Source organism: Paroedura picta, chromosome 13, assembly GCF_049243985.1.
Source record: "Paroedura picta isolate Pp20150507F chromosome 13, Ppicta_v3.0, whole genome shotgun sequence".
Classification (NCBI taxonomy): Eukaryota; Metazoa; Chordata; class Lepidosauria; order Squamata; family Gekkonidae; genus Paroedura; species Paroedura picta.
Genome location: NC_135381.1, coordinates 9892646 through 9916745, shown reverse-complemented (window position 1 = coordinate 9916745; position 24100 = coordinate 9892646). Strand labels below are relative to the sequence as shown.

General features: G+C 48.1%; 1 protein-coding gene across 3 annotated transcripts; it reads right to left on the bottom strand.

Moving 5' to 3' along the window:
- Positions 1-203: 203 nt before the first annotated feature.
- On the bottom strand, positions 204-23576 carry LOC143822721 (carbonic anhydrase 15-like). Of its 3 annotated transcripts, none has more exons than XM_077308208.1 (10): positions 21995-23576; positions 9552-9587; positions 7557-7727; positions 6818-6947; positions 6351-6478; positions 6053-6213; positions 3788-3880; positions 2389-2455; positions 1694-1860; positions 204-829 (listed from the first exon to the last, which is right to left on the bottom strand). In XM_077308208.1, the coding sequence occupies exons 1-10, from the start codon at positions 22062-22064 to the stop codon at positions 617-619; spliced, it is 1236 nt and encodes a 411-aa protein (XP_077164323.1). In that variant the 5' UTR covers positions 22065-23576; the 3' UTR covers positions 204-616. The 3 variants fall into 3 exon arrangements, with proteins under 3 accessions (XP_077164323.1, XP_077164324.1, XP_077164325.1); XM_077308209.1 differs by having other exon boundaries at positions 6351-6466; positions 21995-23449; XM_077308210.1 differs by lacking the exons at positions 6351-6478; positions 6818-6947 and having other exon boundaries at positions 205-829; positions 21995-22335.
- Between the last annotated feature and the right edge of the window lie 524 nt (positions 23577-24100).

Sequence of the window (24100 nt, the reverse complement as noted above, 5' to 3'; positions counted from 1 at the left end):
TAATAAATAGAATTATGATGTCTAGAACAACAATGGCATCATATCATTATCTCTGGCGACAGGCCACGGTGGGAGGAGGTGGAAGCCGAGCTCGAGAGAGGCGTCTTCCCCGTGAATGCGAACCGAAAAAAAGAAGCAAGCAAATGCTCCTGTGGGAAAAGTAAGAATCCCAGATTTATTCGAACTACATTTTACATCTCTTAAACCAATTTCCCCCCCCCCCCGCCCAGAGTTCTGGTGACAAGGTGCTTTAGGGTGCTGCGTTGCCCCAAGCGCATCACCGCGGGCAACGTCGAAAAGGTGTCGGGCATCTCTAATCTGTTCCCAAGGGTGGCCAGCTCAGTATTGCCAACTCTGGCTGGCAGCCGCTCTCCAGCGTCTCAGGCAAAAACAAGTGTTTTTCAGCTCTGCTGTCATAAAGGCCTCAAGGGAAGATGCCAGGCGGTGGAACCAGGGCATAGCAAGCTCTATGAAGGAGGAGGAGGACAGTCTTTTGAAAAACCCAAAATGTAATAGCCAGATTTGTCCAATTCGGTGCTAGAAAAAGAATCACAGTGAAAAAGCATGGCTATGAAAACGCTATGAAGTTACAGCTGGTCGCGCTGAGCCGAAACAGTTAACAGAGGCCAGACAACTGGCAGCTGGTTACAAAGGCCAAAAGTAGAGGAAAAAGGAGATTGACGGCCAGCGGCGAGCTGCGGCTGATGCTGGCGTCTCTAGAGGCATAGACTTTACGTCGTTTCAGGGGCTGCAGAGGGCGGAAGTTGTTGGACATCTTCGTCGGCTTGATCTTACTTTTGTAATAAACGGTGTTTATAAATGCATTGAACTGAATGAAAGAAAGAGAGGGGAATTGACAGTTATTAAAGGTGAACAGAAATTCATAACTTGTCTTCTTATGCCCCTTGCAGTGTTCTCCACTTTGTGGGTGTGAATCTGCTGGGGGTCCTCGGCCCTTGGAAGGCATGCCTGGCCTCGACCAGGACCAGGGCCTTTTCGGTCCTGGCCCCAACCTGGTGGAAAGAGCTCCCGGAAGAGCTAAAGGCCCTATCAGGGTTCCTGAGGGTCAGAAAGATGGAGCTCTTCTGCCAGGTGTTTGGTTGAGGCTGGGCTAAGGAAGATATGGGTCCTTCCTTTAGAGGCCCTCCATCTGAGCAGGTGGCCTCTCCTGAGGTTAGTGGCTGGTGTGTATTGGGTCTGGACTGGTGGGTTGGGAGGGAACAGATAAAGTTATGCTGCTAAGAGTGTATTTTATCCTGTTTTATGAGTTTTATTGTAAACCACCATGAGCCAGCATGGCCCGGGAGTGGTGGTCAATAAATTTAAATATAAATAATAAATAAAAATAGAATAAGAAGAGTAGTGTGGGAGCACACACTCTGCCTGGTCAGGCACACAAACTTTCTGCCAGGACTGTGCTTAGGATGAACTGTTTTCCACCACTTTCAAACAAAAACTGGCTAGCGCATAGCACTGGTTGGCTAGCAGCTGTGACCTACTCTCCTCAAAGCAAGCTTTGTTTTGTTTTTAGTTTTCAAACAAATGTGGGATTAAAAAAATAAATAAATCTCCGTGCAGAGCATCCTCGCATCTTTTGAAAGCTAAGATCACAGCCTTCAAGGGTTCCTGATCCGAACCAGGTAACAAACCCACATTTGCCAAAGGCCACTGTAACAGAACCACATAGGCCTACCTGAGGCTTGCTGATGGGGATCTGTTCTTCAAACACTGTCCAGGAGACCACTTCTTCACACCCGGGGGTGGTGAGGGAACCTTTGTAGCGATAGTACTTGGAGAGGAAGGCCATGTTGGGGAGCAGGATGCTAAGAGGAAATGTGGATGCCAAGTCAATCGAAAGCCCTAGGCAGAGAAACAGAAATGTTTAGGGAAGGAAAAGACATTCGCTCAGTACCGTGGTAGATACATTCTGACAACCCCCTAATTGAGTGCCTGTTGTAGTCCTGAATGCTATGGCCTTGGCCCCTGGTATGAACAATAAATTCACAAGACATAGACGATAAAATGAAAGGCACTTTGAAATAGAATAGTTTATTATATAAAACCATGAAACATCGAAAAGCAGCCTGCCCTGTGGTACTAGCAATCTTGTCTCTTTTTTCCCTTGCTGCCAAGGCATAAAATGAAATTTTATATGTTACATGGTCATCAGAAGCAGATAAGAGACAGATTATCTTCTCAGTATCAGAATAGGACACCAGACCAGGTAATATCTCAGCAAGAAATTTGGCCCTAGGTTGTGCATAAAGCAGACATGTATGTAATGAGATAGGCTTGCATACGACAAAGAGAAGAGTGTTGATTCTTTGGCATATGGATATAAGTTTACAAGCAAAATAGTCGCATGCTTGCCTGACGCTTGCTGCTTACCCGGTTGAGTGATGTTTTTGAGGCCAGCAACGATGGTGTCGTAATTGGTGTTGTCCGTTTCCGACATCTGCCGTTCAAAGAGGGGGGGAAACACCAAATCAAATGCAAGAATCTGCAGGGGATGCTCTGCTCCAAGGCCCAAGGAGAGCAAAAGTGGGCCCCGCAGTCAGGCCCTCCCCTCCAATACAATACAGTCCGATCCAATCTTATAAGAGAATCTCATGAATTTTGGGAAGAAAAACATCTGTTTTATTTCTGAAATGATACGCCTCACCAAAGGCAAGATTCAGGGGCAGTGAGAAGCAGAGTTGGTTTGTTCTTGCCTCCCTCTGGGTAGCCACTCTAGACTTTGTTGGTGGTCTTCCATCCAAATGTTGACCCGGCTTAGCTTCTGAGAACTGCAGAGACTAGAGGCTACCATACTGCCCTTTCTTGATTGCCCATTTATCCACTCAGACCATTTCTGCACTGGAGGCTTTGTGCTGGGTTGCAGGCTGGGGTTTGAGTCCGGGCAGGTTGCCCCGCCTCTTCCTGCTCCTGCATGGGGGAGCATTTGGCCTGTTGCACTTCATCCACCCCGGATTTGTGCTCTCACACAGGAGCTGGGGCAGCGAAGTTCCCAGTTTGGAAAGTCTCAGAAATCCTTTCCCAAAGATGTTTCTCATTTTTAAAAAATAAAAGAGCAACTGGGTTCAGCTACATATCAAATATAATTATTGGCTTTGAAAAGAAACAGGTGTGTGTAGTTGTTGAGGGGGTGGGGGTGGCTGTGGGAAAGTCGTTGATTCAATCGGCAAGCTAATTCCGTATTTCTAGACCAGCCTTTCTGAACTTTCTTTTTAACATTGAAGAACCCATGAAATGTTCTTCAGGCTTTGAGAAACCCAAAAAGTGGTATGATTGTGCAGAATATGGTTGGGAAGCAGAGCCGTGGACACACCCAACCATGGCCCCTCTTCTTCACAGCTGGATTTAGCCTGACACTCTAACCACAACATCGCACAACAACAAATTATGCAACTTCCCTACTTTCAATCCCTTAAAATGTCTACCTGATCCCAATCTGGATGGCCCAGGCAAGACCAAGCCCCTCGGATCTCGGAAGCTAAGCAGGGTCAGCCCTGGCTAGTACTCGGGAGAGGGACCTCCAAGGGGCACTAAGGGTTATGGCACACCTCCAAATGTCTCTTGTCTACCAGCCAGTCAATCTTAGAAAATCCTGGCTATATGACACACATGCCATACGGTAGATAAAGAAATAATATTAATAATGGCATCCTCTCTATCTCCTAGCAGCCTTGATTGCCTGTCCATAGGACAAAAGAAAGCACCATCATCCTAGGCCAATCAAATCAAGGACTAATTGACCACCCAACAGTGGCAGTTTTGTATGACTCACCTTGAACAAGAAGCTTAGAACAGCCAATCCATTGGGGTGACCCTTGGCTTCATTGAAGGCTTTGTACTTGATGTTCATGTGAACAAGGTGCAGCTGCAGGGGGAAAAGCACAATTGTTTGGAGTCTGAGCTGGGCCCTGGCGATATGTGCCTGTCTGGTGCAATGACCTCAATGCAGGTAAGTCTGGTGCGCTCAGGGAAAGCACTATTGGGCACATGTCCCCAGCTCCCAGAGGTTCTGCGCAGGGCTAAATCAGATTGGAAAGGCGACCGTAAGGAATAAATCCGCACTTGGAGAAGTGTTCACATATCCTCGAGCCTGCAAAATGGAACAGAATAAGGTTCTCCCGTTCTTTTGACTTTTGATTTTATGTGCACAACCAAATCCGATTGACTAGGTGGCATCGTGACATGGTTACGAGCTTGGCTAGATCACACAGCAAGGAGAACTTCTTTTTCTTGACTCAATCAGCTACTAAGAGGGAATGGAAACGGGATCAAAACAGATCAAAATGGTACCCCCAAAAAAGTAAAGTTCTCAGAGGAAGAATATTTCAGATTTGCACAGACACACAATGCTATTTGTACTTTAATGGAATTATTTATTTACAAAAAAGCTGCCTTGGAAGACCCAAAGCAATATCTCACTGTTGTGTTAGAATAAATAGAGGCAGAAGGTACCTCCAGGGTCATCAAACCACTGCAGAATTCAGAAAATTTTCATTTACTTGCTCACCACAGTGACCCTAATTCCTTTCAACACACGCTTCTGTTATTCACATTTGCTTTTTTGGGTAGTTCCTCCTGTATCCTTTAAATCAGGGGTAGTCAACCTGTGGTCCTCCAGAGGTCCATGGACTACAATTCCCATGAGCCCCTGCCAGCAAACGCTGGCAGGGGCTCATGGGAATTGTAGTCCATGGACCTCTGAAGGACCACAGGTTGACTACCCCTGCTTTAAATGAAAAGCAACCATTGGACGCTCGGGAAAGCAATGTGTATTTCTTTGCGAAACCGCTGTAGAAGTATAATAAAGCACTCTACAACACAGCTTTGATTTTAAAGAACTGAAGTTAAATTGTTTGGTAACGGATGCATGGTCTTGTGCTGGACATCCGAGCTCGAGAAACTGAGATTCGGGCTTGTTTGACTAGTTGCAAACTCCCCGTTTAATTATTAAAATAATTGTAATGCTACTACGAGTTCACTGTGATCAGACCGGGGTCACAATAAGCCCGTTCCCTTTTTTCCCCATCTCATGAGGAATGGACAGGCTGCTCCTCATCTGCAATGCCTTCCTTAATTAATAGCTTCTTGCCGAAAATACAAAGGCCCACATTTGGAGAAGGGTTTCTTCCTTATATGCCCTGCGTAATTGGATGGTGCCTCCTTTGAAATATTAGCAGAACTTTTTCCCATCTCTCTCTACTGAGGCATGAGAGCATAGAGACCCTCGGGACCTGAAGTAGTTTCGATAATCCTCGAAAAACTGACAACTGTGTACTAAAGGAACTGGTCCTTGTGCTTTTTTTTTAATTTTTTTATTTGGCCCTCCTTTCCTTTAAGGAACAGAGGTCATGGTACATTTCCACTTCGCCTAATTTTACTTTTTTTCAACAACCCTGTAAGTTGAAGGGGTTGGTTCTGACCTATAAGGCCATCCATGGTCTGTGTCCTGTGTATCTGAGATCACCTTTCTGCCTATAACCCACAAAGAGTGCATCATTCTGCTAATACCAATCAGTTGATGGTCTCTGGCCCAATAGAAATACATCTGGCCTCCCTTCCCCTCTCCCACGTCCATTTGGTCCTGTCGTTTTCTCACCCATAGTTGTTATCAAAATGTTGTGACTTCCTTGCCATAATATCTGTTTTATGTTCCCAGGAAGGGGGGGGGGCACTACCCTGGACCCTGTATGTGTCTGCTGGTACTCTGTTAGTTCTAACTATGCTTTATGTGTAGCAGCTTGCTTTGCTTCAATAAAGAAACTTTTCTAGAAAAGGTTTGCTTTTCTTGGAGTGAACAAAGAGTCTCACAAAGGGAAGAGGTTCTTTCAAAGCATGATGGCTACATCTGTCTGTGCCTATCATCTTAAAATGAAAAATAGGTTAGGCTGTACCCTGAATTGGATGCAAAGGCTGAGCATAGGCTTGGTTTTATAACTGATTATTATTAGGAAGAACTACTGCCATTCTCCAGCCCGAGAGTTCTCCTTGGTGCTATACTGCATTGCTTCCAAAATCGAAAGAGTGAAAGGGCATCTACCTCCATCGGGTATTGGCGTCCATCAATAGCATGCTCTGAACCATTTGTGTGGTCGTCCCCCCAATGGAAGTGGAACTGCAGGGCCCGGTAGGTGTCCCGAAGCCCTCCTTTGGTGATGTTGATTTGATCCACAACGGTGGCTCCGTCCAGGCTCATGGTCACTGCAATGGAGACAAGTCAAAGATCAAGAGGTCAGGAATAAAGACTACTTCCCTGCAAAACAGGCAGCAGATGCTCAGCTTCCCCTTCCTCCCTCTTTGCACATGAAAAGGAAGAACTGGTTAGGCTTCTCTTTTACCTGCCTGGGGTGGGAAATGACCGGTCCTTGTCCTCAATTTCCCTCCTCTGAGGAACTGAGGAGTGGGTGAAAAAATGGCCTCCATATAGTGATGCTCTAGAAATTTCTCCTCGTTTCTGTAGTAAAGACTACAAATGCAGGCTACAGCATCATCCAAAAGTGACATCACATTGTCCCCAAACTCCAGCCTCCCCCAGCCACCACTTCCGAAATCTCTCAGCATTTTCCAAGGCCCTGCTGTGACCGGAGCACGAAACCAAATTGGTAAGCCAGAGCAAGAAACCAAATACCCCAGATGACACACAAGGACTTCTGGAATACTTTTCCATTCCAGGTGGACCAAGCATCTCTGATCAACGCAGTGCCATTGCCCAGGCTTGGAGCCTCAGCGGATGCCCCATTTTACCAACCATTTTAACAACATTGCTTGCTTCCTCCATGCTTCATTCTAGATTGTGACGACTCACCTTCTTGTTTGGCTGCAAAGAGATATGCACGTGGTTGGCAATGCAGAAACGGATAACAATGCGGAGGTGGCCCAACCGGAAGTGTTTGTCGTATGGTGTGTGGAGTGTAGACAAGAGATCTGAGGATCACCTGGCAGCCAAGCAAGGGACATTTGGAGGTGGTTTGCCATTGCCTGCCTCTGTGACATAAGCCCTAGTGGTCTTTGGAGGAACTACCACCCAAGTCCTTGGAGGTCTCCCGTCCAAATATTAGCCGGGGTTGGTCCTGCTTCGCTTCTGAGACCTGGTGAAATTGGGCTTACTTGGACTATCCAAGTCAGGGTTCAACTTGCCATCTCTAACCCCCCTGCCTGTCACCATCCCTGCCCCATCCCAGAAGACAGCAGCTATGCTCCCTTCTCTTCTTGGTTCCCAGGCCACTCTTAAAGATGTCAGGCAGTGCATGTTCAAAAGGGCTCCCTGAACTCTTGTATCACATGAGACTTTGGGAAGCCTTATTGGGCATGTGTAGTTCAAAGCCATTTGGCCTTGGGTGAACTCCCAGAGGTTGGAGACACACTTTTCTTGGATGCTTTAGGATGCTCTGGGCTGATCCTGCGTTGAGCAGGGGGTTGGACTAGATGGCCTGTATGGCCCCTTCCAACTCTATGATTCTATGATTCTCTTGGAAATCCGTTCTTCCTGGGAAATCACTCAGCCCTGCCTAGAGAGGAAAGCTGGCTCTGTGCCCTGCTCCCACCTGTGTGACCATCATTCAAGAGTGTCCATCTGCCAGCAGGGGCCTGGTCGTAACCTTCGAAAGAGATTTCATCAAGGCTACGGTCCCGTATAGTTTTTCTTCTTTCAATGTTGATGGGTGACTGGTTGTTTCCCCCGCAGTTCTGGTCCATATCCTTCCAGTGCAAAGGGCCTGAAGAGATAGGAAACAGCAGAGATGGGGCTTAATGTGAATCAATAACCCAACTCTACAAGGTTTCTTCCCTTGAAAGAAATGAGATCTGCAAAGGACAGTCATGGGGTCCTTTTTGCCATGTCCACTGATGAAGTGAGCTGGGGCAAATAGGCTGGTCCACATCATGCTCATGTCAACCTGTTTCCCACTCCCAAAGTGGCCAATGATGGGCCTGGAGGGGGTGGGAAGGGGAAGGGCTCTGGGTGGGCATGTCCACAGCTCTACTTCCCAACCATGTTCTGCATGATGGCACCACTTCTGGGGTTTCTCAAAGCCTGAAGAATGTTTCAGGGGTTTCTCAATGGTAAAAAAGTTGAGTAAGGCAGGTTTAGGGATTTTTGCTCTCTCTGCTTTCTCCATAGATTTCCTGTCCCCTCCTCTTCTGTTGCCTATCCTAGTCTATACTGACCTTGATGAACCAATTATCTGATTCAGTATGAGACAGTTCATGTGTTCATGTGTCCACTCACTATACAGTCATTACGTAAACCAGATTACAAAAGTGGTCACTAATGAAGGGATACACACTCCCATGTTAAATATATAATTTGAAAAATCGGAGGCAAACATACAAAGTCGAAGATCTGAGAGATCTGGGTTCAGATCTCCGCTCAGCAAGGCCACACTCTGTCAGCACAACCTCTTTGACAGTGGAAGAAAGTTTGAGTCCGGTGTCACCTTTAAGACCGACTAAGTTTTATTGCAGGTATAAGCTTTCATGTGTACCTGAAAGAAGAGTGCATGTACATGAAAGCTTACGCTCAGAATTAAACTTTGTCAGTCTTCAAAGTGCCACAGGACTCAAACTTTGTCCTGTTGCTTCAGACCAACACGGTGACGCACCTGAATCAACCTGACAGTGTTGTTGTGAGGAGAAAATGAAGGAAAAGAGGGTGCTAGAAGCTGCTGTGGGTCCCCAAGGAGGAGAAAAGTGGGGTACAAACAAAATTAATAAAAGATATGTCACTCGGCCGCATGGGAGAACAGATCCAAACACTTTCACAAGGCCATTTGCCCCTCGAGAGAGAAACCAGAGTTCAAAATCTGAATCCAGGGGTCTCCATTGCCTCCTCAGCCATCATCAAGGACGGTTCTCCCCGTATCCACGCCTTCCCCCCACCCACAGCTATTCAACCTTTCAGGTTATGGGCCCTGACAGCTGAGGTAAGGTATTCAACCTTTCAGGTTATGGGCCCTGACAGCCTATCGCTTCCCTCAGCTCCAGCGGAACGGAAGTGCTTGGTATTGATTTCTTTAAAAATAAAAATTAATGTGGAAGCTGCTGGTAATATGAACAGCTCAGCCAAGAGCCCAGATGCCTCAGCGAAGAGGCCCATGTCATCCTTACCAGGAGATGCCCTCTTGCTGAGATAACCTTCATTAATAACCCTGAGCAGGGTTTCTTCTTATCTATAATTCAACAGGGTTTCCTTCCTGGGACTATCTTTAGCTCGATGGGCAAAACAAACTGTTTCCAGGAGCGTTACAGTCTCCAAAGGCCCACAACGGCTTTCATTCTCATCTGATTTGTTATTTTGTTTTCCCTTTCTCTCAGGGCAACCCCTTTCGAAGGAGCTCTCCCTTGGCCTATGGCAGAGTTCAGCGGCTTCTGTGGCTATCAGGGCTATCTGGATCGGGCTATCTAGGACACCGTAACAGAATGCATACATGCATTATCCTGTGCATTACAATATTCATATTTTGCAGTGCATAATATAACCATGTACAGCATAATCGCATGCAGCTTGTAACCAGATTCTGAAAAATCTGCCAAGGACTTACCGCAGCTCACATCTTGCAAATCATAGCACCAAGGACCTGGAAGAGGGGGAGAAAGGGAGAAATGAAACATACCAGCAGAGAGGCAGAGGAAAAACTAAACACTAAATGAAGCCTAGTCTTTCTGAATTTCTTCCATTTCAAAATGGCGGGAGATCAATCCAGTGTGTCCAGTTGGGGGCTTCTGCCAGGAGGTCGCAGGTGCCCAACCATTCCAACACCAGCCCTGACACAAGGTACATCCAAGTTGCAGAAGCAAAACTAGTTGACGTCAGAGTTGGGAGACTGCCAAGACATACCTGTTCCTTTCCACCTGTGGCCTGCCACAAAAAGGGGAGAAGAAGAACCAAGAAAGAAGACAAAAGGACATCTCTAATACCGACCTGTTGTAGTGATATGTCAGTCAGCCCAGTTACTGTTTTTTTTTTAATTGATCACCGCCAATCACAGCCATTCACAAACACACGAGGATGGAAGGTCCTGTTTTATCACTCGAGTGAAGACTCATGGCATGAGGCTAAAGGTAAAGGTAAAGGTAATCCCTGTGCAAGCACGGGGTCATGTCTGACCCTTGGGGTGAGGCCCTCTAGCATTTTCATGGCAGACTCAATACAGGGTGGTTTGCCAGTGCCTTCCCCAGTCATTACCATTTACCCCCCAGCAAGCTGGGTACTGATTTTACTGACCTCGGATGGAAGGCTGAGTCAACCTTGAGCCGGCTGCTGGGATTGAACTCCCAGCCTCATGGGCAGAGCTTTCAGACTGCATGTCTGCTGCCTTACCACTCTGCACCACAAGACTACAAACTCCCATCACACAAGCTGATGTTATCTGTCTAATCAATATGGTCGCCATTACCATCATGGGAACCATTGTTTGTACCAGCAACTCCTGGGACAAATGGAAATCTCTGGGTTTTTTTTCCAGTGTGGTAACAGAGTGAGAGAATAAATCCATCAGACCTTAGAATCGTAGAATCATAGAGTTGGAAGGGTCCTCATGGGTCACCTAGTCCAACCCCCTGCACTATGCAGGACACTCACATCCCATTCGCTCATCCACTGTAACCCGCCACCCCCTTGAGCCTTCACAAAATCAGCCTCCCCGTCAGATGGCTCTCCAGCCTCTGAGTCATGTTTCCTCTGCGTCCTTCATCCTGAAAAGTTTTCTTTGCATCACGTGAAAGGGAAGGCACTTAAGCGAAAGAGGGATAAGTAGGATGAGGTCACCCCAAAGAGTCATCCTTTGCAACTAATTCCAGTTTCTCTCTTCTCTTTGACGAGATCACAAAATGACTTTGGGAAGTTGGGTTTTTACAAGGCTGTCTATTCCCATGCTTTGCTAGATGCCCGAGACCATATCCAAAGTCATTTGGCAGAGCATGCTAAGAGAAAACGTCATTTAAAGAAAAGAAAAAGAGCCAAGTAATTCAAATTGGGTTGGAGGGGAAAAAATCGATTAAAAACTTGATGGATTACGGCCAAGAAAGCATTCTGATTAATACCTGTGCATCATGCTATTGGAAGAGCCATCCTTCAAGATACAATTCTGGCGATAGCAGCAATTTCACGGCATGCTATCGAGGAGAAACAAGGATGGACTGGTCATTGGAGGGGACTTTGAGGTTCCACAACAGACAAGGTCATCTCCAAGGCTTTCTGCTGAGACTAAAACGCTAAGTGGAAGCTCACAGAAACAGATCACGGTTCTGGCCCGGTTGTGAGGTAGACTTACAGGCAGATGCAAAGAACAAAAACTAATGGGACTCCCAGGGTGAGGATGATCTAAGTTGGGTCTTCTCCGATCCTACCCTACCCTGTGGTTGATAAGTCATGCTGCTTTCACATGAACCACCATGCAGTACACTTGCCAGCCTGATGACTCACATGGGCTCTCCTGACTCGGATGGTGTCCCAGGGGCATCTCATGCATACATTTTATGCACAAATGGATGTGTGCCCAACTTTTCCCTCAATGTGAGGGGCCAAAACAGAGTGTGTAAATAAGGAATCATGGTTGCCATTCATGCAAGGGGAAAGGGAGTGGGATTAGATCCAGGCTGAGAAACCCCTGAAGAGCCTGGGGTGGATAGGGAACTCAGGGAGGTACCATGCCACAGAGTCCATCCTCAAAAGCAGCCATTTTCTCCAGGGGGGCTGATCAATGTCGCCTGGAGGTAGCCATCATGCCAGGGGATCCCCAGGTCCCACCTGGAGGCTGGCATCCCTAGCTGGGACATTTGAAAATCATCCTTCCCTTGCATCTGCCCAGCTGAGCACTTATTAAATAAATAAAAGGAACATGCACCGCACTTCTAGAAGTACTGGAGGAGCCTCCCACCCCCCTGGACAAAAGCTGGAAAGAAATAAAACGGCCGCCAGCCCCTGACCTTTTCCATGTAAATCCATTCCCTTTAAGTGCTTTCTGCTTCAAAGAGAGAAACAAACTCTTGTAAAATCTGCCCACTCAACAGGCAGGCATTCTGAGCCATCCTTTCTTTTTAAAAGTATTTTTTTTTAACAGAACTGATTTTTCTTCTTTTATCTTCTGTCAATTAATAATAGATCTGAAGAGGGTTTTATTGTTCGGCTGAGATTGCCTCTGCAGTTAAGCACTCGATATTTGCTTCCTTTATCCCCCCCTCCTCTAATTATCTCTGGTTCCTGCCAGCGTGGATTTTTTACAGCTCTCTCCTTTGCAAGCTAATTGTGTTTCTTTAACCTTCTTGCTTATCACTCGTCTGGTCCTTTTATGTCTCCCCTTCACCAGCCAGCCTGTCCCGTTGCCGTATTTACTTCAGATTGAATCTAAATGAATTTCTGCTAGGGTTCCCCTTCCAGCCACTCTTTAAATATTTCTACGTTATGCTTCAGGGCCGGTCTCACGAGATCTCAATTCTTTGTTTCAACCGGGAACGAGCATTTTGCCATTAGAGACCCTGCCAAATTGTGTAGCGAGTTTATTAGAAGAAACCCCAAATGCAGGTTTTTCCCTGCATGCTTATGGATCTTCAATCTGTATATTATGCACACAGAAATCCCCTCTACCTCGTTATATGGAAAGTGGTGCCAATATTCATAATTACCACTGCTCCAAAGCTGTGGTTTCCTGAGCGCCAGCTCGGCGAAAGGCCGTGGGATTTAGGTTGTATTTCTTGATAGTGTTGCATGGAGATGCGGCATGCAAGGACTCTGGGTTAATTAGAGCAAAAGCGGGGGGGGAGGTGGCCAAGGAAAGGGACAACCAAAGAGCCTTGCTGGATCAGACCAGTTGGCTGTCTGGCCCAGTATTCTGCTTTGCACAGTGGCCCACTTGTTTCAAAGAAGGACCAACAGACATGGTAAGAAGGTCTCCAGGTGGTGACAATGAAGAAAATCAGGCTGGGATGGCATCAAGAAACTTGATTTTCTTCAAAGGGCCAAAAGGAGCCCCTAGATGGATTGTTCGCTTTCAGTTCCTTCGTCAAATTGTGATGAGTTTAAGGTTTCTTGATGCCATTGCAAGTTTGATTTTCTTTGTTCTCTGATTCTCGGCTGATGGGTCTTTGTTTCGGTAGTCTCCAGGAGGTAGCTGGAAATTTCCCAAAGTTACAACTGGTCTCCAGGTTACAGAGATCAGTTCCTCTGAAAAGACTGGATGCTTTTAGGTGAGAATATCAGACTGTGTGCTCTGCAGAAGCAAGGAGCAGACTCCATTAGACTCTCTGCTGTTGCGTAGGCATGGAGTCTGCCTGCAGCCTAGCCACAAGAGGCTTGCAATGTGTTTTCTTTGTAACTATCTTTTAAGCTTTCATACAAAAAATGTGGAAGGAAAAAATGTGGAAACAAATGACTAAAGTTTCAATAAATGTTGAACAAAACTGTGGAAGGAAAAGTCGGCTCTAGCTACGATCCTCAGCCTTCTACAGTTTTGTTCAACATTTATTGAAACTTTAGTCATTTGTTTCAAAGACAGAATAACTTGAACTAGGACTGTAGCTCCTTTTGAGAGCGATTACAGAAGGAATATTTGTCCCTGAAGAAATTGTTTCCTGAAAGCGTTTATAGGGCTGGGAAATGCTCTGGCAAGTCTTCTGCCTGTTTACTAGCATTAAAGGACATGAAGAAATTCTAATGGTACAGCATTGAATTCCAGGGTTTTTTTTTTCCCATCAGTGTCCCACCCAAGGATTGGCAATCCAAAGAAGAAATGTCCAATAAAAAAATGTTATGACTTAGGACAGCAACAATTCAATTTGGGACTGCAGTGCAGGGAGGAGGGAGTTAACTCTTTTCCCCAGTGCCCTTTTACCAAACTTAACAATTGCCATTTGCCCATCTATAAGCAAACATACAGACTGCCTTAAGTTTTTTCCCCCTTAATGGCAGCTTGGGAGCTCCTTCTGAAATGGATAAAAGGGTGCCAGAAGGAAAAAAAAATAGTTGGCCCCATCCCACCCCCTTGCCCAATGTCCTGCTCTACCTTTGACCTCCATGGTTGTTTTCTTGGGGGACATGAGCTGGGAGATGGGATGCCAACCCCAGGACACTCCCTGCTCCTAAGAACATGTCACAAGAGTCTGGAGAATGTAGCTGTTTTCTCAGGTCCTACCCAGCCCAAAATGAATTTATGAACTGACAGCAGAAGTCTGCACTCTTCAATTAAATTACCCAAACAAACGAACCACTTAAAACCACCCGTTCACCCATGCTGAGTAGGGGGGGGGCGGAAATCGGTTCACTTCCCTGCAGGTCTCAAGCGGCTCGTTATTCAGAGAAACATTTAATCTGGATGTCTGTGCATAATTCTTTTCCTTGAGAGAAGCAGAAGGCTCCATATTGAGACGGAGTGGGAGATTTTGTTTGCTGTTTCTTTTGTCCCCATCATAATGCGTCTGGCTGTACTTTCCCTTTATACACGGGTCTCCTTAGGTAACCGCCTACATCTACTGGTTTGCCTTTTGAGAAACCGCTGAGTTGGGTGGTTCCTAATAGCCTGCGGACTCCATATTTATCATTTCCTAATTTACTGCTGCTAAAACAGTAAGCTTAAGCCTCACGGTGCCTCTGTTTCCTTCCTTCTGTTTCCCTCTGTTGCTGTACAGTTTGCAAAGAGCTGTTGCCAGCTTTCATGAGCGTTCAGGCGCCCTTATACTACCCACATACACAGTATGAGATATAATTGTGTAAGGAACTGGATTTGGTGGGCTGTATCCCATTGATACATTGATACATTGATTGACTCCTCCAAGTGACAACCTTTCAAATACTTAAAGAGGGCTTTCTCCTGATAATTCTAGCAACATACAGTAGACTGAACGGAAACTAAGATGGTAGTCTGATCTGGAGGAATTGAGTCTTTAGGATTCTGGGGAAAGTGCCTGTGTGTCAGAATGTAGACCTAGGGTTACCACCAGCCTCCACGTGAAGCATGCAGACCTCTCAAATTACAACTGAGCAACAGAAATATATTCCCTTGGAGAAAATTGTGACGGGTGAAGGGTGAAGGGTGAAGGGTGAGGTCATCCCTTCTGCAAACCCTGCCCTTCACTGGCCCCATCCCCAAATCTCCAGGAATTTCCTAATTCGGAATCAGAAGCCAGGTTTTATAATCTTTTTGTCTTAAGGCCGTTTCTGTTCAATCGTTCAGTCTTCAACCCTTCAATGTCTTCGAGCCATTCGTATTCAACAACCTGCGTCTGGCCCAAGGCCAGAAAGAAGTCTTCAACTTCCCTGCCAGGAAGAGCTTAAAGGAAGCTGCACTGGAAGCTTCTCTCAAGCACATAAAGTCCATCGTCTACGTGAGGAGAGATCACTTAGTCTGACAGAGGAGACTGTTTACGAAAAGTGAGGGTTTCATGTTGCTCTTACAGAAGCCAATGTTTCTTCCGTAGGTCATGCCCTGGTCCAAGGAAAGGTGAAGAGACACTGGGCCATACTATTCCAGATAGCGAAAGAACAGAGGCCTCCTCCACTATCTTTTCAAGTTAATATGTAAAGAGGCTGAGTAGCAGAAAGCCTAGTTTAGGTTCTTTTGCCTCAAGAATGTGATCGAGCTGGGGCCTGAACTGTTGAGGAAAAGGTCACTAAAGGGTGTTTGAGTTCCATGAAAAAGTTAACCAGGGCAGAGTCTGCACTTACTTTGTTTATTCCATTGTCAATCCTGTTGAATTCAGATCACTTTGGTCTTCCTCTCCCCCCCTCCCCGGCAGTGGTGGGGAGGGCGATCGTGCGGCCACGCATGCGCATTTGCACCATGGGCAGCTGCAAACGTGCATGTGCGGACATGCTGTGCATGCGCATTGCGCATGCACGGACCTGCTTCTCTCTCCCCCCCTCCCACAAAATGAAGCTTGCCGGGCCGCAAGCTAATCAGCTACTTTTGCGGCCGATTTGCTTGCGGCCTGGGAAGTTTCTTACTGCAGGGGGGGGCGGGGAGAGGGAGCCACGGCCCGGTGGTTGGGGACCACTGCTTTATAGGACAGCCCTTCAAGTAGTTGAGGATGGTTATCATATCACCTCTTTGTCCTCTTCTCTCCAGGCTAAACAGGCCAAAATGTTCCCCTTTTCCATTACTTTCCCATGACCCCTGGTATGGACAGGGAATGTGTCACTATTTTAATACACTCCTTTCTGAGCCTCGAAATTCCGTACCCTTTTCCAACTTCAATTCTTTTCTTTTAAACAAAATCAAAATTTAAAACAAGGAACTGAAACTGAAAACCTTTGAGTGTTTCATTCAAATCTAAAGATCCATTTACGGTAGCCTGTTCTTTGGAACGGTTCCTTTTTGACATGGCCTCGGCAACCTTTTACTTCAGCTGTAACGCATACTATCCCCATAGTCCAAACGAATTCGGAAGGAGCTGCAAAATTCTGCAGCAGCCTGTGACTTTCTCTGGCTGCCAAACTGCAGTATCCATTAGTCTCCGCCCCAACTGAGCAGTGCAGTGGCACAGTTAGAGGAGCTAGACGGGGGAGATCTGGATTCGGATCCCTCATCTGTGAAGCTCCCTAAACAATGTAGGGAAAGGGAGGAGCCCCATGTGGGCGTGTTCACAGCTCTGCTTCCCAACCATATTCTGCATGATCATTCCACTTCTGGGGTTTCTCAGAGCCTGAAGGATGTTTCAGGAGGTTCTCAATGGTTAAAAAGTGGAGAAAGGCTACATTAGTCGTATATGGGGTGGAAAAGTACTTCCTCTCTTCCATCCTAAATTCCCCCTCCCCCAATTCCTTTTCTTCATTTTGGTCCCCTGTACAGACTTCATTAGGACCCATTCTGCACCCAAGGACCCATTCTGCACCTTCAATGTACCTTAGAAGTAGATTTTCCTGTTCTGCACTGGAAAATTCAGCCGCAAAAGCACATTGAAAGTGCATTAACTTTCATGTGCAGAATTAGCCCAGGTCTCCCTGAGTTGTAGCATTACAGGAGAGGAAGGGAGGAATTCTATCTTCTTTCTCCATTTCTCTCTGTGGCCTACCTCACAGGCTTGTTGTGAGGCTAAAACAGCCGGCTGTCCTGTCCTACAGGCTGCCCTGCTCTCCTTGGAGGGCAGGTGAGATTTTAAAAGAAATGCATCCATCAGACACCAGCCCGGCCTCGTCTGCCGCTTGCAGCATTCAAATGCTGGCGACGGCGAACCTCTGATGCGCATACATTTATACAGCCGCCAGACCCTTTATGGAAAAACCCCACGGCGTACAGCGAAATTGCTCTGGATCGGCTCCAGCAGAAATGACAGGAGAAATCTGGCCTTCTGCCTGTTGACTCGGTTTGTTTAAAAATAATACCCTCGCCAAATAAAATCTCCCGTTTGGCAGCGAACTCGAGGGCGCTAGAGAAAAAAGCAGACTCATTTCTCCTGAGGCATCCACAGCACCTCCATTTCCATTCATTCATCCGGATGAAGGACACCTGACACACAAGAGTTTACAACAGAGAGTAGCGGGGGGGCTGCTGAGAAGGACAGCAAGGCACAAGGGTCATCTAGGGCAGGGATCCTCAACCTGTGGTCCTCCAGATGTTCATGGACTACAATTCCCATGAGCCCCTGCCAGCATTTGCTGGCAGGGGCTCATGGGAATTGTAGTCCATGAACATCTGGAGGACCACAGGTTGAGGATCCCTGACCTAGGGTGGTCAGGAGGTCAAGCTTTCAGCCCAAGTTTCAGGCTAGGCATATCCTTCTCCACATATCTTACCCCTGGAGTGAAAGTACCTGGTGACATGGCAGACCTCAAGGGCACAAATTATTTCCTGCTTCACTTCCTTGATTGACCCCACCACTATGCGGCTTTGGAACATCAGAAGAGCCCTCTTGGATCAGCCAAAGGCCCATTGAGTCCGGCATCTCCTTGTCTGTAACAGCCATTCAGAGGCTCCTCAAATGCTTAGGGACGAGACATGAAGGCACCAGCCTTCCTCTGTTGTTTCCCCAACCAGAACTGTTGGCCAGAGGTACACTGCCCCAGAACCTAGAGGTTCTGTTTAGGTGCCATGACCAACAGCTGCTAAGAGTCATAACCTCCAGGAAGGTGGTTAGCCTCCTTCAAAGCCATCTGGTTCTGCAATGATGCTCTTCTCGGGAGCCATCTTGAGGTCATCCCCTGATATTACAAAGCCAATAGGCTCCATGTATACTTTACCGAGCTCTCTCCATCCTCAAGCTGCACTTACCTCGCAGGGTGTCTATTTGCGGGGAGAGGAAGGGAAGGCAATTGTAAGCCGCTTTGAAACAGAGTTCAAAGCCCAACTGTGGTTTGCGCTTTCACACAGATGAGGAAGCCATGGGCTGCACCGTCCCCTTTCTGCACAGCACCCCCATCTCCCTTGACTACAGAATCATGGACTGGTCATCCAGTCCAACCCCCTGCAGAATGCAGAAAATTCACAACTACCTGCCCACCCACAGTGACCCTGATTCCATGCTAGATGAAGCCCCCCTCCCTGGACAGGCTGGCCTGGAAGAAATTTACCTCCCAACCCCAAAATGGTGATCGGCATTTCCTGGGCATGCAAGAAAGGGCCCCAAGAGACAAACCCACTCACAATCTGCCTAAGTTCACAGAATCAGCATTTCTGTCCGATGGCTATCCAGCCCCTGCTTAAAAACTTCCAAGGAAGGGGAACCCACCACCTCCCGAGAAGGATGCCTGTTCCACTGAGGAACCGCTCTGTCAGGAACTTCTTCCAGATGTTTAGCTGAAAATTCATCTGAATTAATTTCAACCTTTTGGTCCGACCCTCTGCCCATTTTACACCCCCAAATGAAAAGGGCTAATGCCTGTATTTTGACTGGGGAAGGGGTTGTTTCTGCACAGTAAAGGGGCACAGGAAGAGTTACCCTCCTCCCTTGCCTGACTGGGTCTCCCCAGGGGAGTTCCAATCCCCCTCTGGCACCCCAATGACAGAATCCCAGAGCCCCCCGTCCTCAGCTGGCTCATCTGGAGCTGTATTGTCTCTCCTCATAATATCCTATTGTCTTGTCTCTTTTGTTCCTTGTGATTCCATCTCGGGACATGCCAGGGATTGTGCAGCAAGCATGCACTTTACTACCATGCTATGCCCCTTTATCCATGGTTTGGCATGAGCCTACCGTCCTAATATAATCCTTATGTTTTAGGAAAATACACTCCTGGGTCCTGGGAAACTATGATTCCCAAGGAGACTGAAAATTGCCTTTTGTGGCTTTAGATGGTGGATATTCTTGCCATCTGACAGAGGTAGATGTACATTTCCCCTATGCTGTCAACAAAGTTTCTAGAACATTAAGGGTTTCTAACCATGTCTGTAGAAAAAAATAAGAAAAGCTGGATTTTTGTACCCTGCTTTTCACTCCCTGTGGGAGTCTCAAAGCAGCTTACAATCACCTTCCTTTCCTTCCCCCACAATAGGCACCCGATGGGGTAGGTGTGGCTGAGAGGTGTCTGACAGAACTGCTCTGTGAGAACAGTTCTAACAGGACTGTGAGTGGCCCAAGGTCACACAGATGGCTGCATGTGGCAGAGTGGGGAATCAAACCCGGCTGCTCTTAACCACCACACCACGCTGGCTCCCAAAGGAGTCCCAAAATGGATTACAAGCTCTTTTCCCCTTCCTTCCCCGCACAACAGACACCCTGTGAGGTAGGTGGGGCTAAGAGACCCCTAAGAGAATTGCTCTGCAAAACCATCTCTAAGAGAACTGCGACTTGCCCAAGTTTACCCAGCTGGCGGAGCGGGAAAATCAAACTCCGTTCTCCAGTTTAGAGTCTGCTACTCTTAACGGCTACACCATGCCGGCTATCAAAATAAAGAGCACGCGGTCACGATTTTGGTGGGGACGGAAGGAGATAGGTTTGGGTGCTGCTATATGCAGATGCTTATTGATCACGAGTCAATGCCAGTAGCCAAGCAGAGTGGTGAGATATTTTTAGAGCTCAGTTTTGCAATGCTGGGTTTTTAATATGTTGGGATTTCTTCCCGGGGTTTCCCGCCACGGCAGAATAAATGCAAAAGATCGAGGTAGTGGTGTGTGGGATGGAGACCAGGGGAAGTTGAGGTTCCCTATAAAGCCATCTGCTCCAATGTGTCCAGGATGAGGCGCAGTGCACAAATTCTACCTGTAAAAAGTCTTGACACTGTTTCTCCAGCTTCTCTCGGTATGAAAGCCTCAGGTAAGTGCTGGAAACAGCCAAGGAGGAACCTTTTGAGGGTGAGACCGCATTTTGGACACGAAGCCTCGATGGGCCATGATCTGAATCAGCATGAGGCAGCGTCATAGGTTCATAAGAACAGTGAGATCCACCAAGGATGCCAAATTCAGACAGCCAAGGCATGGAAGTCGCTAGGACTCCCTTGGGATGGGGTTGGGGCTCTGTGGCAAGTCATCTGCTTTGCCATTCAGAAGTTCCCAGGTTTGATCCCCGGCATCTCCAGCCAACTTAAACGGACTTCGAGAAATGGTGGAGGACAGGAAGGCCTGGAGGACCATTGTCCATGGGGTCGCGATGGGTCGGACACGACTTCGCACCTGACAACAACAACAATCTTCAGTTTGGAAAGATCAGACAGCAGGCGATGTGAAAAAAAACTCAGAGGCCCTGGAAAGCTGCTGCGAGTCAGAGCAGACAATACTGAACTTGCTAGACGGATCCCCTGACTCAGCATAAAGCAGAATCATGTGTCTATGTGCCTCCCCCTCCACAAAACGCCTCAATATCTTTCAGAGTAAGAAGAAGAAACTGGTTGTTCTTCCCTGCTTATCACTCCCCGATGGAGTATCAAAGAGACTTACAAACCCCTTCCCCTTCCTCCTCCCATAACGGATGCCCTGTGAGGTAGGTGGGACCCAGGGAGCTCTGAGAGAACTGCTCCTTGAGGACAGCTCTGATAGAACTGTGACTATCCAAAGCTGGCTGCATGTAGAGGCGAAATGGGGAATCAAACTTCATTCTCCAGATTAGAGTCCGGAGCCCTTAACCATTACACCTCACTAATTCTTGAATGTGTCCCACTGTTATCGCCCTTCCATTGCCCACCATCACACATATCTGCTTTCCCTGCCTCCAGAGACTGGTTTAGACACTTTAGCAAGTCTACTAACTGACTCTAGCATGCCTTTTTGGATCTGTCCTCACAACTACTGAATCACTCTGGACTGACGCCCAACAAGGTCCAGGCCACTTGACCCGAATCACCATTTGAATCCTGGGCACCGTCAATCGGTGGCACAACCTCTTCATAGAATCACAGAATCATAAGTTGGAAGGGACCTTCAAGGTCATCTAGTCCAACCCCCTGCAGAATGTAGGAAACTCACAACTTCCTGCCCACTCACAGTGACCCCAATTCCATGCCCAGATGATGCCCCCCCCCCAATTAACAGTCAAGACAGTTCGATCCCCGTCTGGAACCAGCTTAGATCCCAAGAAGATTTGGAGGGGGGGGTATAAGTCAGAGTGGCCAAAACAGCCATGTGATCCCTTGGACAGGCGTACTGACTCGCCCTGCGTCCTTGCAAGACGTTTGGCTGCCTCTGTGCAAATCAGACCTCGCGGTCTGCGCTTCCTTTCCTATCTTACGCACGGGCTAGCGTTCCAGACAGCATTTGAGCCGCTCCAAAGTTCCTGCCACTCTGCACAGAGGAAGACGCGGGGCTCTAAATCGAGATTGACACCCGCCGTCTAAGAGCAATGACAAGCCCAGCTTGCAACCGGCACCCTTGCAGGGTGCCAGCTGGGGAGACCCTAAGCACCAGGGACCTTCCGCCGCCTCTGCTCAGCCCCAGGTGAAGATGCCAACAGGCATCCGCAGCTGTCCCCAGACCGACAGGTGTTCAGAGCCCGGTGAATCTGGAAGCCAGAAAGATTTGGGCTGCAGGCGGGGAGAGAGCCTCGGTCTAAGGGGGCACCGTGATTTGGCCACCTGTCCCCTGTGTAGGGGAAGGGGGTTTCCCAAACGACAAAGATGACGCCGGCTCACCTGATGCGGTGCTGGTTCGGATGACAAGCGGCAAAGTGAGAAAAGTTAAGCCCAGATCTGACAGCTTCATTGCGCCGGGGAGATGCCGGCAGGGGAGAGACGCCAGTCGAGTGAGCCGTGCAGGGAGACCCAGGCAGCCAGAATCCACCTCGCCTCCTCAGTGCCACATCAAAAGGGGAGAGGAGAGAAAGAGAGAGGGAGGGGAGCTTAGATTCCACTGAAAAGCAGCCTCCCTGGGTCCCCCGGTCACCGGGCAGCCCCTCCACCCAAGCGGAGAAGGTTCTTCCCCCAGCCCGCGCTGTCAAGAGAGCCAAAGGAATCTGGATCCCCAGCCTGTACACTAGCAGCTGTTAAATATTCATCACAAGGAGACCGGGGCTGAGGTTTTAACTCCTTGCCTCCTGAGAAAAAGGGAGGGGGGGAAGAAACCGGGGAAAAGGGGGTGGAGGGAGGGCCTGGCCCCCCAACATCCAACCTAACTGGACTTGGATGCCTGGCCAGTGGGTATCTTCATGGAGTACAAAGACACTTTAGGACATCAGCAGTCAAGAGGAGAGAGGGAAGCAGGGGTGCCCCGGAAGGCCGGAATCACTCTGGGAGGGGACAGTCCCCCTGCTTTTTAGTACCAGAAACCAAGGTTTGTCGGTTGGTAATATTCCTAGCAGCCTCAATACCAGCCATGCAAACCTCCTGTTCGTTTCTATTATTTCGAAGGGTTAAATCCCAATTTTATTTCATTTTAGCTCGCGTTTTTTGTACCGCCTCTCTCAGTTACCCGTCTCGGGGCAGTTGAAATCCTATAAAATTTCAATCGAACAAGGATTCACCAATGAAACCTGATTAAAAATGGCATGAAACGGTACTGTTGCACCAGTCCTGGTTTCTGAAGTCAGTTACAGCCCGTTAGAAGGGGGGGCAGGGGGAGAAAAGAGGGCAGAGGGGGCAGGAAGGAGGCCCGAGGTTTGCTATAGATTTCAACTAGCTGTTTTCCTAGATGTCCAGCTGTCCTCAGCCACAGGCCCAACGGAAGAGCTCTGTCTTGCAGGCCCTGCGGAACTCAGAGATTTCCGACAGGGCCCTGATCTTATTTATTTACTAGGGGTAAAGCCCGTTGTATCCAGGAATACAACGGGCGCTTGAGCTTGGTGGTGGGAAGAGGAAGGGGAGTGCTGTCCTGCATGCAAGAGCATGGAGATGAAGGGGTGTTTTGTGAGGGGTTGTGGTGGTGTGGTGGCAGATGGGTGGGAAGGAAGTGTGGTGGGGAAGGTTGCATGGGAATGGTTGCTGGCTTCAAGGGGCTGGGTGGCAGAGGGCGGTGGGGAGAGCTTCCGCAGAGAGGGGCAGCGTGCAGCGTACAGCTGCCAAGGTGTTGAAGGCCATGGCATCATTTTGTTGCCTCAGAGTTGGCCGGAAGGTGGCGTGGAGGCAGGTGCTGGCAGCCTCCATGTCAGGCGGGAGGGAGGGAGGGAGGGAGGGTCTAACGGTCAATGTGCCCCAGGGTCCATAAGATGGCAGTTGACAGGATAGGAGGCGGGTGCTCCCCCTCAGATAACACACAGGCTGGAGCCATCGCCTCAGGAAGGCAAAGCCGAAGAGCCCCCAGGCTCCCCTGGCAGCTCGCTCACCTCAGGAGAGGTGTCTGAGGAGCCAGAGACTGTGAAGGAGTGGCAGAAGTGAGGGAAAACCGTTAGGGGCAGGAGTTCTAATCTGATTGGGCAGCCAGTGGGTGGACGGCCAATCAGAGGCCTATGGGCACCATGATGGACCTGATTGACTCATAACCCTTAACGCCATCTCCTCCCAGGATGCCTTACTGCAGTGGTTCTCCTCAACCTTTCTCATGCCACGTCCCTTTAATACAGTTCCTCATGTTGTGGTGACCCCCAACCATAAAATTATGCAGGTGTTCTTTCACAGAAATAAAACCAAAACTGACCAATGGCATGGAGATCCATTGTTCATGATTGTATTTAAATTGTTGTTTTTTTCCCCCCGGGGTTTCTCAGTTCAGTTCTGCCTCTTGTCCCACCATGCCCATCTCGCTCTTTTCTGCTGCTCCAGACAGATGAAAACTCTATCTCGACCTACCCCGCAAGGCTGTTGTGT

What these genes read in the sequence shown, in the direction of transcription:
- LOC143822721 (XM_077308208.1), bottom strand. Translation starts at nt 22,064, where the DNA reads ATGAAGCTGTCAGATCTGGGCTTAACTTTTCTCACTTTGCCGCTTGTC. An exon ending in TTTGCAAGATGTGAGCTGCG is followed by an intron (nt 7,728 to 9,551) that starts GTAAGTCCTTGG and finishes CTATCTCTTCAG; the next exon opens with GCCCTTTGCACTGGAAGGAT. An exon ending in GACGCCAATACCCGATGGAG is followed by an intron (nt 3,881 to 6,052) that starts GTAGATGCCCTT and finishes TTCCCCCTGCAG; the next exon opens with CTGCACCTTGTTCACATGAA.